The 18458-nt window shown below is 40.7% G+C and overlaps 3 protein-coding genes across 7 annotated transcripts in view; all 3 read right to left on the reverse strand.

Moving 5' to 3' along the window:
- spire1a (spire-type actin nucleation factor 1a) overlaps window positions 1-3265 on the reverse strand; it is a 30796-nt gene extending 27531 nt beyond the window's left edge. For 4 of the 5 annotated variants that reach the window (XM_040121740.1, XM_040121738.1, XM_040121739.1 and 1 more), the window contains exon 1: window positions 2657-3265. In XM_040121740.1, coding sequence (XP_039977674.1) covers window positions 2657-3002 — 346 coding nt within the window. In that variant the 5' untranslated portion in view covers window positions 3003-3265. Of the gene's footprint in view, window positions 1-2358; window positions 2450-2656 lie in introns of those variants that run through there. The other variant, XM_040121741.1, reaches the window with a different exon arrangement.
- A 2530-nt stretch (window positions 3266-5795) lies between these two features.
- si:ch211-215i13.3 (brain and acute leukemia cytoplasmic protein) lies at window positions 5796-8459 on the reverse strand. Its single transcript, XM_040122381.1, has 3 exons — window positions 8321-8459; window positions 7880-8004; window positions 5796-6749 (listed from the first exon to the last, which is right to left on the reverse strand). The coding sequence occupies exons 1-3, from the start codon at window positions 8457-8459 to the stop codon at window positions 6624-6626; spliced, it is 390 nt and encodes a 129-aa protein (XP_039978315.1). The 3' UTR covers window positions 5796-6623.
- Window positions 8460-9886: 1427 nt separating this feature from the next.
- Window positions 9887-18130, reverse strand: atp6v1c1b (ATPase H+ transporting V1 subunit C1b). Its single transcript, XM_040120867.1, has 13 exons — window positions 17953-18130; window positions 16626-16806; window positions 16447-16514; window positions 16189-16274; window positions 15872-15966; window positions 15023-15114; window positions 14242-14340; window positions 13883-13951; window positions 12593-12685; window positions 11933-12026; window positions 11505-11602; window positions 11207-11330; window positions 9887-10772 (listed from the first exon to the last, which is right to left on the reverse strand). Exons 2-13 carry the CDS (start codon window positions 16755-16757, stop codon window positions 10674-10676), a joined length of 1149 nt encoding a protein of 382 aa, XP_039976801.1. The 5' UTR covers window positions 16758-16806; window positions 17953-18130; the 3' UTR covers window positions 9887-10673.
- Between the last annotated feature and the right edge of the window lie 328 nt (window positions 18131-18458).

Consider the following 18458-nt stretch of genomic DNA (forward strand, 5'->3'; position numbering starts at 1 on the left):
AGAAGAGGATACTCCATCCCTACTTAAACCCATTCAATTATATAATTAACCACATCAACTGTATGAATATCATTCCAGTTAAAATACTGCACGCACCAAATCAGCAAAAAGGAAAACAAAAACATCTGACTTATGAAGCATTGACAAGCCTGGGATAAACAAGTTTTATCTTGATGCGGCATTCAGGCTTGGCCCTCCTTTCGGCAACGTGGGGTGGGGGTGAACACATTCACCGCCAGGCTGCATGTGAATTGATCTGACTGCAGCAGGAACATCTTGCATCTATTGAGTCTAAGCGAAGACTCGACTTGGACTCTGTGCTGCTTATTAGTCTGATTCTGTTTGCTATGCATCACAACAATAAACACTTCCTTGTTTGCTGAGATTGCTTGATAGCTGACTACAGGCGCGGCAGCGTACGGTTCTAGACAACATCTTTACACAGGGTGATTTTGGCCGGAGGGGCTGTAGAGCTCAGTGCTGGTGGTCTGGGTGCTGGCCAAATCATGCCAACTTGTCACGGACTCATGTGCAGGCCGTACATAGGTTGCTTGAGCGTTGATTTTCTGCTGAGGTAGTAACCTCTTAAACTAGACGCAGAGCTACTGGAGGCTTAATAAGTCTCACATCTCACTCATAGCCAGGCCTAACAAGAATCAGGAAGACGCCAAGCTGTCCCGAAATACCTCAGCAACTAGCCAGAGGAGCAGTAAAAGACACTCCCCATAATCTCCAAACTCATCTGCAATCAGACTTCTAAAGCCTGTGCATCAAATCTTCACATTTCTTCTCCTGTGCACTGACTGAATCTGTTTATAGTGGAAGTGTAATTTCACACACAGCAAACACTACTGGTTAGCTTAATGTGCTGAGGTGAAGGAGAGCAGGACTGAGGGGTAAGCGCAAGAGAGAGATGGGGGGGGGATAAGGGCGGGGGGGGGGAATAAATAAATAAAAAATCAGAGGAAAGGTAGCTAATAGGCTCCCAGGAGAGAGAGGACATAACCTCATTGCCTGAGGCTCTGCTGACAGCCACACCACCTCTTCCCACAACCCAACTTTATCTCTCACATATTAATGAAATGCAGTTGAAAGGCTACAAGGCTTTGAGACATTATGTACATCTCTCTACACTACAACTATCCTTGCTGGAAGCTCCTTTGAAAAGAGAATATTCAGTTGAAGTTCTCGGGACACAGAGGCCTGTTGGTTTTCAAATCTGGGAGTGTTTTACACCACATTTACTATGTGGTCTTTGAAACCCAGAGCAATGGGGGTTTTTCAAGTATTTGGTTGTTTTCATCTTGCATCCCAGATGTAAATCTATTCCTGACAATATTAAAAGACAGCAGACCCAAGTATAAAGGACTGGAGTTGCTTGAAATTGTCCATTCATTGCCTATTCTTCTCCATTCCTCTATTCCTTTTGTCAGGTAAAGGGCTGCAACTGATGATTATTTTCATTAAAGATTAATCATTTGGTCTATGAAACATCAGAAAATTGTGAAAAACCCACACTGACACCTTTATATAGCTTGCTTTGTTCAACCAACAGGCCAAAACCATAAAAAGGTATTCAACCTACTATCATAGACGACTATAAAAACTATTAACTACTAAACAAATATCCAGCTTTGAGCTGCTGGAACCAGTGAGATTTGGGGATTTTTGCTCAAGATGTAACTTAAACTATCACCATCATTATCAAAACTGCTGCTGAATAAGTTCCTGTCATTTGACCGACCAATGAATCGATTAATCATTTCAGCTCCGAGGTACAGCATAACGTCGAGGTGGAACACAGACCTGAGACAAACTGGACCTCCGGGACCAGAACCGAGTGGGTGTACTACACGCAGCCTGTGCGCATGCTAACTTCTATCTCCGCAAACTGAATCAAAGCCACGTCGAAATGCATTTTTCGCCGCGTTCAACATCTCCCGTCGGGGTCGTAGAGCCCACACCAAACACCTTGCTTTGAACTACTGGATCGCTGAGCCCCAAAACGCTAATCCGCGCCTTTACTCACATGCCACGACCCAAAATAACGGGGCCCTCGGCGGCAATACGAGTCGTCTGTATTCGGCTTCCCCGTAGCCTTGATTCTGGCTACGTGCGTTTGCTTCGCTGCGGACTGCTCCCCTGGTTTGCTCCGCAGTTTGAATCCATCGCGCTGTTTACTGAAGCTAACCGACCGCTGCGGGAGCACCATTTCAAACACAAGCCCCGGAGCAGCCGTTCTGAACGAGCCCTGCTCACACCCCCGTTTGAATGAAGCAGTAATAAGAGCCATATCTGCGATGTAAATGTCTCCGACTCTGTTGTGATTACAAGCCCCGTGTGTTCAATGATTGATACCAGGGGCTTTCCTTGGTCTTTCCGATTCCCACAAGCTATGCGGTGATCTATGATGTATTATTAACGACCGCATCGGGTGTCTGTAAACAAATTCACCACATGGCTGGAAGCAGACAGTCACAACAATATGGCCTCTTTGTACGGATGCTCCATTCGCTTGGCCTGTGAGTGATGCGGGGGGCGGGGGGGGTTGCTTCATTGTTGGCAGCCTGTTGAGATGGCGGTCTTTGCGCAGCTACCCGAAGCAGACACACGTTTGAGTGAGTCCAGACACCCGGCTGGGCTGGGGCGCGTTTACCTGTGCCGTCTTCGAAGCGCAGATTGACGGTCCCGTCCCTGCCGATCCTCACATCCCCGGGTCCCTCAATCCTCCTCGGATGGTCGACGGCCGAAGCCCCGGCAGACTTGGGGCTCTTCCGCCGATGTCTCTGCGCCAGAGTCCGACAACACTGGTAGCACACTGCCCACGCCTGTTCCTCGTTTATCGGCTGGCTGTACAGTGTCAGGATTTCTTCCAAGGAGACCTCCTCGGCTCCGTCGCCGCAGTCCATGTTCACATCCTCGGTGTCCAAACTGGGGGCGAAATCCCGGAGAATGGTCGGCGAAGTCAGCATCCCGTCGTCAGTCCCCGGTCGCTTGGCCATCCTCACATCATTATAACCATATAACTTGAAGAAGAAGAAGAAAAAAAAAAAAGAAGTCAGGGGGAATGCCTATAATGTTTGGGCTTCGCGCAGCCACATAGAGCCAGACGTTGCCCTCTCTCTCAGCTGTTCTCTATCCGGTGGGAGCGGAGATCAGCAACGGTTCACGGTGAGCGCCGGCCGGCTAACAGAGCGCTCCGCGTGGTCTCAGCGTCCGCCGGTTAAAGGCACAGCCTGCGTGTCATCGGCCTTAACGGAAAGCGGAAATGGGCTTGTTATATACGTCCGAAAAGCTTCCGCCGTCAGGTGTGTGTGTGGCCCTAAGTCCGTCACAAACTCGAAAGAGTTTTTTCAAAAGTACTCAAGAGAACCTGGATGCAGACAAGATGACGGACGGTTTTTGTTTTGTTTTGTTTTGTTTTAAAAAAAACTTTGTTCGAAAACTTTACCCAAATGGGTTCTAACAACAACCGTAGCCAGACGGGGAGGTTTTCTTTCTTCCTTTCCCATCATCTCTGGTTCATACTAATCTTTATTTGAAACAGTGAAAGCCCCCCCCCCCCACAGTTGATGTTAATTTCTGACATCAACTGTCAGTTTTCATGTTATTGGTTACATTAATTGCCCACTTTTTTTCCCCCAGTTTGTAATGTTTCAAATGAATGTTAATGTTTTCACCATGTTAAGAGGGAGGATACACCTATACACCTATAAACATACTGTTAAGAGGTGCATTACAACGGCGAATTTTAGTAGCTAAGTACATTTACTCTGTTACAAAATTTTGAGCTAATGGTACTTTACTTGAGTTATTCCATTTTATTCGATAGCAACAGTTACTTGATTTCTGGATTTCTTTTGTGTAAATAGCTTTTGCACAATTCCTTTATAAAGTCTATGGCTTTGTAATGTATATATTCAATATAAGTTTTTGATGTAATTTCTCTAATTACAGGAATTTCCTTTTCATTTATTTATGTCATTCAAAAAGTTCTTTATCTGTTTTCTTACCTCTTATCGTGTCTCTAGTGCTTCTGTAAAGTCTAAAGTTTCTCCTCCGGGATCAATTAAGTCTCATTTTATCTTACTATGCTTTGCAGATGTAGACTTTAGGCTTACAAAACATAACATTTTCTAATAAATTATCATGCTTTGTTAATGACTAATCTGCCAGTCATAGTCTTAACAGTATATAACCTACAGTAAGTAAAAGGAGATCAGTCCCATCCAGTTACCACATTAAAATACTGCTAACATGTTAAGACATAAATGAAAGTCATCAATTACTATAAGATGATAAATAAAATGACACATAACAAGGGGAAAGGATCATTCTGCATAATAAGTAGCCAACTTTTACTTTAGAAACCTTTAAATGCAGAACTTTTACTAGTAATTGAGTGCATTTTTACTGCAATATCACTACATTAAATTAGATTCAGGATATTTATACTTCTTTCACCATTACCTATTATTTCTATCAAGTTGTGCTAATCACTTTGGACAGCGGAATAACTACAACAGCACAAGTAGGCAACTTCCTTTATGTCTAAAGGAATGTCTAAAATGGCTCCACACATTTTCTTTACCAGAGCTCCATCTCCTGACTGTGTTGTTCCGCACATCAAAGTATCAAGATTTTATACCGTTGTATTGAACATATTTGTCATTATTTATTATTCAGCTTATCATATTACATTACCAGCCAGAGCTTACAGACTAATGGCTGCTGTGTAATGACTAAAGGGCAGAATCTGAGTTTTAAATTACTGATATTTCACTGCATCAAATTACTTGGTATGAACTAAAAACTCCAAAGGAAATGTTAGGTGATGTAATTTATCTCATGGGAAAAAAATCATGCCTATTTTTTTTGCCATTTTGTGTCAATCTGACACTGATATTTGAACTTGCCTACATTAAATATATAATTACAAGCTTCACTGGTTTTTCTTTTCTTGCTGAAAGATGATTATCATGAGCAAAAAAATTAAATGACTGTACTGATTTGATTGTTGGCTTGGTAGAGGAGAGAACTGTATATTTAAAAATTTTTTTAGGTCTTCTTTAAGATATATAAGAAATTATTTCATGAAAAAAAAAAAAAAAAAAATAAAGAAAGATTTTGTCTATTGATTTTTATTATTAACTTTTATGAAAGAGCCTTGCCTATAGCTAATGAAAAATGACTGCACACATCCCTTTGTTTTGGGTTTTACAACTCAAGAAGCTGACAAAAGTTTTATTACATGGAGGAAAAAAATGTGGTAGATCTGTGTGTTAAATTTTCAATTTTCTTTTCCATCCAAAAGCAGAGTTGGCCTGTACACATTTCATCATTATCATGCCCGTAATTCATCAACAAAACTCTTGGCAAGCAGCAGTTAACCTATCACAAGCATCAAATGTTAAGTCAGACTCTGAATTTACTGACAAAATATGACCAACAGATCGATTTTCACTTGAACTCCAGCAGAGCTGAACTGAACATCCTCTATTAAATGAATGGTATTCTTCAAGTGGTTGTTGTCAATAGCAATCATCCTGGAGTTTTCAATTAGTAAGACCCCAGCTGGCCAACATCACCATCTGCTGGCTGTAAATCTCACTACCCTGACGATCCACCCTGAGCCGCCTCCCTTTGTACCTTTTAGTGATTTTTTTTGTTTCTTTTTCATGTACACTGGATAGGCAAAAATGTTTTATTTCAAACAGCTTGTTTTTGATTATGTTTGGCCAGAGACCTTTGTCATAAATGCTGAATCGATTTTGTGATTGATTTATACATGCAGATCAGTGTAAGCCACGCACATGACACATTGTTACAACACACTGTGGTAAGTAATAAAGAGTAAAGTCATACGACATAAAAGAAGATGCATGAGACCTGGAAAACACAGTTCTGAACAAGGTTAAAAAATAATCTCTCAAAGTGAACACAGTAGCAGTTCAAATCTAAATGAGTTGTAGGCACATGCGGGTGTGTTTGTTTCTTTATCTTGCAAAGGCCGGAAAAGACAGTCTTCAAGCCTTCAAGCTTCAGTTCTCCAAAATCTCAGCTTCTAAACAGCACTTCAGGTTCTTCTAAATGAAAATCAGTTACAGCATTTACTAAGGTTAAACCGCATCATCATTGGTTCCCACACTAATGTCTTTCATTCACAACAAAAGGAAAACACTTGCACAAAGAGCTGAAGCAAATTCTTTAGGTGGGCCCCACCCAGAAAACGTTTGATGTGCAGATTGTGATTATCAGATGCATATGGGACGGCCTGTTCTTGTTTTCTTAAAATTGGCTTAACACAGTGACACATTCCCTGACCGGCACCATAAGCATGGGAGAAAAGCATGGTGGAGAGTCTGAACACTGTTTGCGACCCACTCTCTGCCTCACACGTGCATTTGTGACAACAGAGGCACAACAGAGATGTAGCATCCCGGGATCTTTGGATGGAGACATACGCGGGTGCTTAAGTTGTAAATCACTGAGATCAATCAGCCAGGACCTTGCAAAGTCAGTAGCAAACATCATCCACACACTTCTGTAAAGCGCCATCCCATCTTCTGGTGAACTGCTCCCAGCTCCGGCCATCTTCCGCTTCACAGCGTCTCGGCTTTTCCTCATCTTTCATCACACGCATTGCCGGGTTCAGCGTCTCCACTGCTATTGATATTGACAGACTGCCCATCCTTAGACAAAGCGTTGGCCTCCTTTGATGCCCTCGTTTTGGAGTCACGAGTGCTTTGCTGTGAAAAGATGTGAGATTTTGAAGGTCACGTCATTTAAATGTCAGCACATTGGACAGAGAGCGAGTGGGCGAAGACGGCCGACTGAGACCTGAGTCACCGAAACACTCCCCGTCAGTGGAAGGTTAAATAAATAACAGACAACAGTCTTTGTTTCTGAGATGCTGAAACTGTAATTTGTTAGGTCAGAGGAATCGATTTTTCAGATCTTTTTGAATTCTTAAATAAGATTTGTAAAGGACGAAAAACATTTGTAACTCAACCCTCAATAACAGACCCCAACCTGAATCTAAGACATGCTAAATAAGTGCCCATACAATGTTAATTAAGTTTTCCGCTACCTTGTAAATCAGTGTTAAAAATCCTAAATTTGCATAGTCTGAGCTGATAATAGTGTCTGTGCTCAGTGTCTTTTGTGCAGTTAGCTCTCAAGATAAAAGATTAGACAAAGAGATGGCTGGAAGAAAAGGTTATGGTAGGGCCATGTTCCTAAGAAATGCAGTATATTTTTATACAAACAAAGAAAAGCAGCAAATCCTCACGAGAAGCTGAAATCAGACATTTTTGACTGAAACAACATATCCGTTAGTAAAAATGTAAATTTTTCTTTAATCAACTAATCAGTTAATCGAACAACCATTTCAGGTCTACACCTCTGTATATAGTATATCTTATTATCCATCCACACGGCAGTTATTCCAGCATTCTTTGCTGTACCATTTACTCCTGCGCTACTTCTAATCCAACCCTGCAAATACTGCAGTATGCAGTGACACTGACATACATATACTGTAAATACTGTATGGTTGTTGTCCAACTCTGGTCTGTACATAATATGTTTGCTTTTCTTTGTTGGTGTATGTCTGTGTTTGTGTCTTCCTGTAAATTTGGCCAGTAAATTTAAAAAGTAATTCTGGGCCAACTTCCATCATATGAGAAAAAAACTTATTCAACAGAGTTTGGGACAGAGATAGGAGCACACTCTGTGTAAATATATTGAAAGCTTCTGACAAATGGTGTCAGATTCCTTATAAAGATGATTCTGATTCTGCACCGCAACCCCGGCACAAGGACCCTCTAAGACTGAAGTCTCCTGCATGTCAGAGGCTGTCGCTGCCAGTGAAACCTACATCGCTCAGGGAGCGCCTGGGTCTCCTCTGGTGGTTGGAGCCGGCGGTGGTGAGGGCCTGCTTCCCACACTGGGTGCCTGTGTTCACCATCCTCTTCTCTCTCAGACTGGCCTCCAGGGCTTTACCTTTGGACAACAGTTGAGGACTTCGGTTATCACTCGAAAACACAGCCACATTCTTGTCCCGGCTTCATTCACAACATTAAGACAACAAGGGGGAGATGCCACAAAACTGCTACGTCAAGGGGGCTGGCGGCTCAGCTGGGTGGTTGTGTTTTTACTGCTGGATTTAGCTTTGTACTGGACCCTGTCTGCGATGTTTCATCACATTGGACACCGACAGGGATTGCATTTTGAGTGTTATGTGGCCTGCGGTACATGCAACGAAGGAGCTTTCATCTTCCAGTTAAAACACACACACACAAAAAAAGGGGGCTCTTACTGTTTGCTACTGGTAGAGGGGTCTCTACGTCCGTATTGGTAAGCCACGTCGATTCCGTCTCCCTGGTCCAGCTTTCATGATACCTCGGCTCGATGATCGCGTCCGCCCGACTCCCTCCGCAACCCATCGGGAAGATCATCCAGCTGCAGCTGCCACGGACTAGACACGGCTCACGGCTCGTCTCACAACAGGTGCCGCATGCTCGCCGGGATCTCTACTGCAGCTCCGTCCGTGCTTCCGTCTCCATCGTCAGGCGGAGCTGCCGCTGCCGCTGCCGGTGGTGGTGGTGGTGCTGGTGGTGCTGGTCGATGCTGCTCTCCACAGACAGCAGCTGAGCAGCGTGAACACACAACGGAGCAATCTGCGTCATCCACGACCACCGCCACCACCATCATCATCATCATCATCATCATCATCATTCAAATATGCACCAACACCAATGGAATCATTCAGATTTTCAGATTGGGTTTTGCTGTTTGTCTTGAAAGTGCTTTATTGATTTCCTCAGATTAAAGACAATCACTAAGCCTCAATAGAGCGATTTAGACAACACAAAAAAGTCATTACCACTGTCTAACAAGATATTCTTTTTTAAAAATGAGTTAATAGTAAGTAATGGCTTTATTAATTTTTAATAAACAGTTCATTCATGCTTTATTACAAGTTGGCAACTTATAATAAACATGGCAACAAGTGTGGGTTGCCTTGTTGTGAAAGATCCCTTTGGCAGATGTTTATCCATCTTGGTAATAATTCAGGGATTAAAGTTGGTACTTGAATAAAGGGTCATGAGTTACAGTTATAAATACCGAAACATGTGCCTTAATATGTATTTCTGGATAGATGGCCACATTTTGTTTAACTGGCAGAACATCAATACATAACAACAGTCATTTGTATGTATATACCTGCTGTACAGTAAACATAAAATAAGAAAACAATACGAAATATCTAGTGAAAAATGAAAAATTAAGACAAATAACAAGGACAAAATTTAAAAAAAAAAAAAAAGAAAAGACATCCCAATGTGGATGTATGCACATAGATAAACACACACGTCACCCTTACTTCAAATTGTTAGGAAGCCTTTGGATGAAAGTGGGTTTTCAGAAGCGATTTTGAAAGAAGAGACTGATTTAGCAAGTTTGAAATCAGTATTTATTTGTTAGTGAGTGGGTTTTTCCATTCCCTGGTGGGATTAAGAGAGAAAAATATAAAGCAAGAGCGGAGGAGGATAAACACCAGGGATTTTTAGCAACCTGGCAACCCAAAAGTGGTTGCTATTATTGGCTCATAAGTGAGCCATTATAAATAGTTTATAATCCATTAATAAAGCCATTAGTTACAACTTACAAACCCTCTATGTAAGGAGCTTTTTTTTAGAAAGAGCCTATTTAGTGGTGAAATACTGAGATATACAGTTCATGAAAAGAAGGGGGGAAAAAAACTTGTGAACCCTTACCAACAGCTTCCTTCTTTGTTCTTGGCCTGTACTTCAAGCAGGAATATAAATATAAAAAAAGGAAAGTGAGCTGAAGTCAAGTATCTTTCACATACAGTATTTATTCACATTTATTTTAAATATGTGGTTCCATTTCAGTCATACTGACAATACAATATTTGCACATAGACCTATCATAATTATTCTTAAAATGATTAATATACAGAAATCAAAAGGAGCATACAAGCAGCAAACATATTGCTTTTTATACTGTAAAATGACCAGTTTCAGTATTTCACAGGATTATAGCTTGAGAGGGGGATCTGATGATCAACATCTACTTGTAAACAGACGTACCTTACATGGAGCTAAAAACACATCACCTCAAAAACTGAAGAAACAAAAACACATTCACTGATTTGAATCTTTAAATAAATACTATATTTAACATACATTTACCCCCCCCCCCCCATTTTTAATGTTCATGTTACTTTAAATAAAGTATGATGGAGGGGACGACAATAAAAATGCAGTATTTTACATGTCCTTTGATGCCATGAGGGAATGTCAACCGTTTTGGTGGGTGTACACTGTGAAGCTGTTCACTTTTACAGCAGGGTACAAAGAGGAAATGACAACAGAGGAGAGGACCCATATTCAAGTATATTAGAACAGAAGTTATGATTGGAGACCAGTTTACCTCTACAATCTATCTGACCTTACTTATAGTCACCAATCAGTGCTCCAATTCCTAACACTTTATTTTGTTTAGCCCCAGAGAAAGTGCGAGGAACGTAAGAGGGGGAAAAGAGAATGAGAACACAAAAAGTGAGAACAGAGGAAAAACAGAGTGGGTGTGGAAATAAATTAAAGCTTGTGGATGTGACACGACTGCTGATGATTGCAATGTATCTAGACTTTGAAGTCCAGCAGGTTGCAGTCGATCTTGTAATAAACGTACGGGTAGTACTCCTGCTGGCTCAAATTCAGACCCGGGATGTCCATAGAGGCCTGCAGGCACAAAGGAGAGACAGCGAGACAAATGTTATACATATAATTTTTGTCGTTATCCGTATTTCCATCATCACGATTAACACCAAACCATCCTAATGCTCAACTAGAAAAGATGAAAGAAGAAACCCACAGCAGACTAGACCTACCAAGATTCTACAGCACCAAAACCTTTTTCAAAGTCCAGTTAAGAAAATGCATGGTGGGAGTTTAACATGTCCATAGCAACAGAAACGAGGAATAATTTCGTCTTTTTGGTCCCTTCATCCTGAAGCAATGACCAGATGTTAGTAACTCCCAACTCCTGGAACCAGGGATGATCGGCACAGTCTACCTAATAACTGCTAATTATAAAAAGGTCAAAGAGCCCAACCTGACTCCCCCTAATAATTATTCTTTTACACTTTGCCAAACAGTGTGTGAATCAGACTCACATCAATGATGGCAGCGCTGCTGTCCAGATGTTTGTACAGGTCATACAGCACCTCCCTCAGCTTCTTCATGTTCTTTTTGTTGGGCTGAAGCAGCATGGCCTGGAAGTTGACCGGCAGCCCATATCTATGAAACACAAGGAGTCTGTCAACGCAGGCCATCTTTAATTTTTCCCAAGTAGGACATGAATCAAATCTTACATTAATATAATAGGACAGATAGATGGATGAATGCACGAATGAATGGAATCCTAAATATGCTGTTACCAGAGTATGGATTAACCTCACTAACTCAACTCACCTCAATACGGACTCCACAAAAACACGCAGAGCTTTTATGTGAATCCAGGCAATGAAGGCTTCACTGAAATTCACTTTCAGCCATCGTACCAAAGGCCCCTATAAGAGACACAGCAACAGCATTTTAATCATTTCAACACGCATCTCAATTTACAGAAACTGAACAAAAACACATAAGAATCCCACACAGGCCTAACACTGATTTATTATTTTGTAATTATTTACCAAAACTTAATTTATTGGTAAGCATGGTAACAATTTAGTTGAAATCACTGCTGAAATGATAATCTGCAGCCAGATATCTACGGATCCTTGAGCTCTCAGCATCAAAACCAGGCCAAACTCCCTCTGTAACACAGTGAGCTCCTGTAACTTGCTCCTTCCCTATTTGGTCAGTAGCACGGTTTGTGACGAAAACAGCAGCCGTACAAACTGTTTCTTCTTGTCAGTGGACAAACGTGTCATCTCTTCCTTGTCTGCCTTCATCTCCTCCTCATTGTACAGGAAATCGCGCACTGTAAACCTAGGTCAGGACACACAGCAGAGACCTGGCAATCAGCTGTCAGCAAACACACAGAAGGGCAGGACACACACACACACACACACACACACACACACACACACACACACACTCAAGTGCACTCCTGAAAATAGGCTACATTCAAACACACAGACAGATATACATATAAGCACACACAATGAGATCCCTGTGTTGTGCTAATTGGAGAGACTGCTGAGTGCTGACAAAATTGTGTTTATTACAGAATCGCTCCGTTTTTTTTTTAGATCATAACAAGGCCGTTCCTGTGTGTGTAACAAATAGGTAGCCTACTTCAGTCATGAGCAGTCATTACTACTGTTTATCTGTGGTTGATTTCCCGAAGGATAAATACACATCCTTCAAGGAAAACACCAAAAAGCAAAATAATCACCAATTCAAAGCAAATATCTGTCAAATAAAAGTTAAAAGTAAAATATCTATAAGTCCAAAGAAAAATATTTTTTTTAAATCTTGCTCTAATAAAATATACACATTAACTCTTTGAACAGCTCCTATTCTTAACATAAAATTGAAACTGAATGATTTACTTGTTTTCCCTGGCCTTGTGCTTGAAGTCATCTACAGCCTTCCTGAAGAGAGTGACACTGAACAGACCACTGTCATGGTCTTCAAACAGCAGCCTGGAGGACAGGACACAAGATGACACATCAACATGAGAGCTGGAACACGCTTCATGTTTGCAACAGACACACATCGGCAGGATTTGTTGTAGAAAACCTATAGCACAGGCTCTCTGGATGCAGAGAGCAACATCTCTTTTTCTGGACCAGTTTATAGTCTGGCAGATCAGGATCATAAAAGGATCGTTTTCTTTGCAAACACGTGCACGGACAAGTGTGTATGCGAATAAAAGATGACTAAAAGTATCAAAAACCAGCTACAGCACATGGTACAAAGCAATAGTAAACATACTTAATAGCTTTATTTTGGTCCAACAAACTTAAAACATACAGTACCAAGTGACAACAAGACCTCATATAGATATATAGATACATACACATATCTATATCTATCTATATCTATATCTATATCTATCTATATATCTATATATATGTAAACATTTGTGTGTGCTTTAGAAAAGTCCTCCTGTCCTCACTGCTCTAAATTTCCCGTGTGGATCATAGGAAGTTTCCTGTTTCCAGGTAGTATCGGCAGATAACGCTTCATATCTGTTCTGGAAACAAAGGTTGCTAGGTTACCACATCACACTGAGCCGTGTCTGTCCAAAAGCCTGAACATAATGTCTCAGTTCGTCCAGCCATGTACATGGCAAAAGGTCAGTTGCTTTCTACAGGTCAACCACTTTACGTTTTCTATTCTAATATGACTCAATTGCTATTTGCAGCTCAACCATGAAACGTTTCCAATTTTAATCTGAGTCAAGCACAAGAATAAACCAACTGAAGAGGGGTGAGAAAAGGTGAGAAGAAGAGGTAAACTACCAAGGAAGATGAAGAAGAAAGAAAAATTATTACCTACAAAAAAGGTACACAAACTAGCCTGTTTTTTTTCTGTTGTCTTTGTTTTTTTTTTTTTAAAGAAACTTTTTTTTTGTGTGTGTATCGGGACACTTCATATTCACACATATTCATTCTCATACTTAGTACATGACATACAGATATTCACACAAACAGATATCAGCCAAACCCTTGCATATATCAAGGGGACTCAACAGGAATGTGCTTTATCGGTGGCACACTGGATGTCAATTAATGAAAAAAAACATGACATTGAAAAATTGTCTTTTTCCTATGCCTGATCACACATAAATTTGACAAAACAAAAAGGAAAGAACTGAATCATCTAGTTATCCTTACTTAGTGGAGCGTGGTACAACCATTTCTGCCAGTGTTTCATATGTCTTCTGCCAGTCAGTATAGTTTGTCCTGGTGAGGGTGCAAAGGGAAAGATAACAGCAGTGTGTTACACATTTGAACATGAACTTTTAAGGCTGATACCAATACTGATGTTCTCAAACAAAAAAAGCAGACACTATTTTTTGTTAAAGAAATGTATGCATCTACGCAGTTTGACCATTTCAGGGCCTAAAATGTAATTGGTTTACACTAAACCATTAAAAATGTACTTTTGAATAAATTATTAAAACAAAATGACTGAGCGGAATAAAAATCAGTCTGCATATTGGATATATAGATACTGACGTAGGTGTACTTACTTCGGGACGACTACCAGCATGGTAATCAGGTACTCTGAGTCCAGTACAAAGTCCTCTTTCTTCACTATGTCAGCCAGACTCCTGGTCAACAAGCTCCCCCTGAAGGAAGGCATATGACGACACACAGGCAACTTAAGAAAGGTCTTTCTCACAAAGCAACTATTTTGCTATAGACGCTCTAGGTACACAATGCAAAGCGCAGAAGTACTGTACAAATTTAAACAGACTATTTCAATCTCATCTTCCCTAGCGATACAAATTAGTCTGACATTAACCAAAGTAGGCTGCAAAATGTTTAATGTCTACATTTTGGTACTAGTGTCCAAAGTCTTGACACAGCAGCATGACATTAAGGCAGGCTCACAGAGCGCCATGTCTAAAGTAATGTTTATTAATAAGGCAACATGGAAATGGAGTTTAATTCCTGCTAGGGCCAGGAAAAAAAAACAACAAAAAAAAACAAGAAACAGAAAAGGCTTGATACCCAGTGCTTTCTGTAGGATGCTGTAGGTAACTGCCGTGTGCAGGTCATGGATGACATTTGTACAAACATCATTTTGACTGTAATGCTCATGTGTAAGTTATTCATACATTAATCAGTTTTCAAATTTATAGAAAAAAAAACAAGCTCATCATTTGTTATTAAAGTAAAAAGGGCTACAGCATTTGGCTTTAGGCAACACTTCTGTAATCAGATTTAAGGCCACGTATATGGAGATTTACGCTCTTCTAAAACAGTCACTGAAGAAAAGAAAGACAGATGTTTTCCACTGCTACTCACGCATTCTTTCTCTCCAGATTCTGCAGATTTCCCTTCAGATTGTTGTAGGCTGAAGCTCTGGCCTTCAGGTCGTTGTCTATCTGAGTTGCTTGCTTGAAACCAAGCAGGAGAAGGTGGCTGTTAGAGGTTAGTTCAGTATGGTGCATTTTCTGCTCCAACCAGATAACAGATAACAGCTCTTGTTGGAAAGAAAGGGTGGGCAAAATCAAATGTCTATATGTGACTACATGTGATTGTTAATGATACTGTAAGAGTATTTGCTTTTGTATTACTGGATACGGGCTGTTTCTTTTTTTGTGTGTAGTTATTTATTCTGTTGCATTCGGGTTTCTCTTGCAAAAGTAATCTTAATGTCAGTGATACTGCCTGACTAAATATAAGATATACACTCACCAAGCAATTTATTAGGAACACCTGTACACCTGCTAATTCATGCAATTATCCAATCAGCCAATCATGAGGCAGTGGTGCAATGCATGAAATCATGCAGGTACAGGTCAGCAGCTTCAGTTAATGTTCACATCAAACATCAGAATGGGAAAAAAAAAAAAAAGTGATCTCAATGAGTTTAGCATTGGCATGATTGTTGGTCCAGAGGGGATGGTTTGAGTATTTCTGAAACTGCAGATCACCTTGGATTTGCACACACACGACTGTCTCTAGAGTTTTTACTCAGAGTTGTGCCAAAAACAAAAAAAACCTCCAATGAGCAGCAGTTCTGCGGATGGAAACGCCTTGTTGATGAGAGAGGACGGAGGAGAATGACCAGACTGTTTGGAGCTGACAGACAGGCTAAGGTAACATTCCTATTAACATTATGTCTACAAGTGAACAGATTTTCTAACATACCTTGGAGATGATCTCAGAGATGTTTTTAAGAGACTGTTTGATGGGGTACTTAGCCATGTCCCACTGAAATCTGGTAATATAGGTGACCAGGTCAACTGTAGAGAGTAAAAAACATAAATAAAAGATTAAAGCCATTGGCCACCTAAATAGGTTGTGTATAGCTGCATAGATAGTAACATATCACTTCATTCTCTGAAGTCTTATCAACTAAATCAACAGTGGCTTTGGCTTTCTACCACCCCCTTCCCCTTATGTCTGTCAACTAATGAAGATGTTTAGTGTCTGTGCATCACTGTGAAGATATTAACAGCAATTACCTCCATTAGCCAGCAGATTCTCCTGGACTTTGTCTCGGCTGTCCTCCAGGACATCAGCCATGTACTGAGCGACCTTCTTCACCACACTGAACCACAACACGGGACGAGGAGAAGGGTTAGAGACCGGCATAAGGGATCGCAAATAAAAACAGGTGAAACAGTCAGGATTGTACTAAAATGTGTTCAAAACAAAACTTAGCTCATGAAACAAATAAGAAATAACACATGTAAGTATATATAGGTAATTGCAAAGTTTACCTTTCCACAAAAGTGTCCAGTTTAGCCAGCTCATCCGACAGACCTACTAAGACGTCTAGTGTTCCAACCTGATAGAGACAGAGCACAACATTAGAACCAAATGCTCCATCATGTCCCCTTTGCTGTCCACCCATGCATTCCCTACAGTGGCTCTAGCTACAGATGACTGCTGTGTTTACCTTGAGGTCAGGAATGTTGAACTTGTTGTTGGTAGAGAGGTTGTTGGTGCGTGAGGTGGCGACCATCAGCTTGTCCCAGGTCTGCTGGCACGTCTTCTCCCCAGGAGCAGAGATCAACCAGAATTCTGTCATGGCTGCTGGCAGGAAGTTAGTCCACCGGGCCTCTGATGTAAGGAAGTCACTGCGGATAAGGTAAGAGTAAATTTATTAATAAATATCTCTTGTGACGTTGTCCAGGACTGGTGTTCTGTTGCTATGACCTTACTGAGGAGGGCAAGTAAAAAAATAATTTGTCTTAATTATTAGGGGTGGGTGATGATGATGATATATACCGTGAGATGAAAAAAAAATTGTCTGCCATCAGGCCATTATGCCATATGTAGGCCTCTGTTTATCCCAGTACTATGGTTAAGTACAGTTTTGAGGTTTTTGTACTTTATTTCCATATCTCTATTTAATGCTCCTTTATACTTGTACTCCACTACATTTCTAAGAGAAATCTTTACTCTTTGGATTAAGAGTTTTCAAGCAAAACACATGATTAACCAACAGTACATTAAGTAGCAGAAACTGGCTCCATCTCAGCGAGGGAAAACATTCAAATGTAATTCATCAATAATAATAATAATCCTATATCATAATGTATATGATTGTATAAAACCCTGAAATCTACATAATTATTACTTTTACTTAGGAAACTAATTTATATATTGCGGATAATTTCAGATTCTTTTACTTAACTAAACTTTTGAATGCATGACTTTTACTTGTAACTGAGTGTGGTTACACTGCACCATTAGCACATTTGATCAAGTAAAGAATTGGAGTGATTTTTCCACTGATACATAAAAGTGTAATTATCCCTGCATGAATCAGTCATATTATAAGCCCTTCCTTCCTTCCTCTTTTGAGTTCTATTTTGCCTCAGATTCATGGACTTCCTCACATTTCCCAACGGTTAGAGTGTGGCCACTGAGCTAAACAGAACTGGCTGATTGTAACAGGGAAGGACAGCAGAGACAGACATGTCTCCATGTTTGACTCATGATTGACTGTCATATGATCAGTCTTTGTTTTGTGCAAAACATGCTAAATACTGATCCTCCTCTTCATTAAATGAAAAAAAAAAAACATCACATGATTAAGAACTGCTGCCCTTCGGCTTAGATTTGTAGATCATCCTATAATCAAAATCAGTGACCGTCAACAAAACAAACCTGGCTCATATGTGGTTAAATTCAGTGTTAGCGCGTTGCTGACATGAGCTTGTTTGCATTGCAGTCTCACGCTGTCACGACATCAATAATCGTTTTATCCTCATTCTTACCGATGTGTTCAACGGCTTCAGTGTTTCGTCCACACGGTGTAATTCAGTCGAGAACTCGCAGCCTCGCATGCATAGCGCAGATATTAGCTGGTTTTTCGTCTCAGTGGTCCTTCAACACAGCATCTCACTCACAGTCAGCTGACCACGGGAGTCGTGGTGCGCCTGCGCAGAGGCTGCTGCGCACTATTCTACCTTCACGTGATCCGCCGATCCTCGTCAGGTTTAGTGTCTGAATATAGAGTCAGAAACGGCAGCCGTTTGTGTTGAGCAGTGATTTTAAATAAACATTTCTATACACATATTGAGTCAGCTGCCACACCTGGATACCATAAGTGCTTTGCAGTCATAGACTGTATATAAAGTAGTTATTTTAATTTATATAACTGTATTTTTATATAGTATATGGTTAGAGTGTGCTAAAAGTCATTGGCACGCAGGCAGGGAAAGAGCTAAAACTAATGGATAAATGGTTAAAATAACTAGGCATTGTGGATAAACTGGGTTAG

Source organism: Xiphias gladius, chromosome 24 (assembly GCF_016859285.1).
Source record: "Xiphias gladius isolate SHS-SW01 ecotype Sanya breed wild chromosome 24, ASM1685928v1, whole genome shotgun sequence".
Taxonomy (NCBI): Eukaryota; Metazoa; Chordata; class Actinopteri; order Istiophoriformes; family Xiphiidae; genus Xiphias; species Xiphias gladius.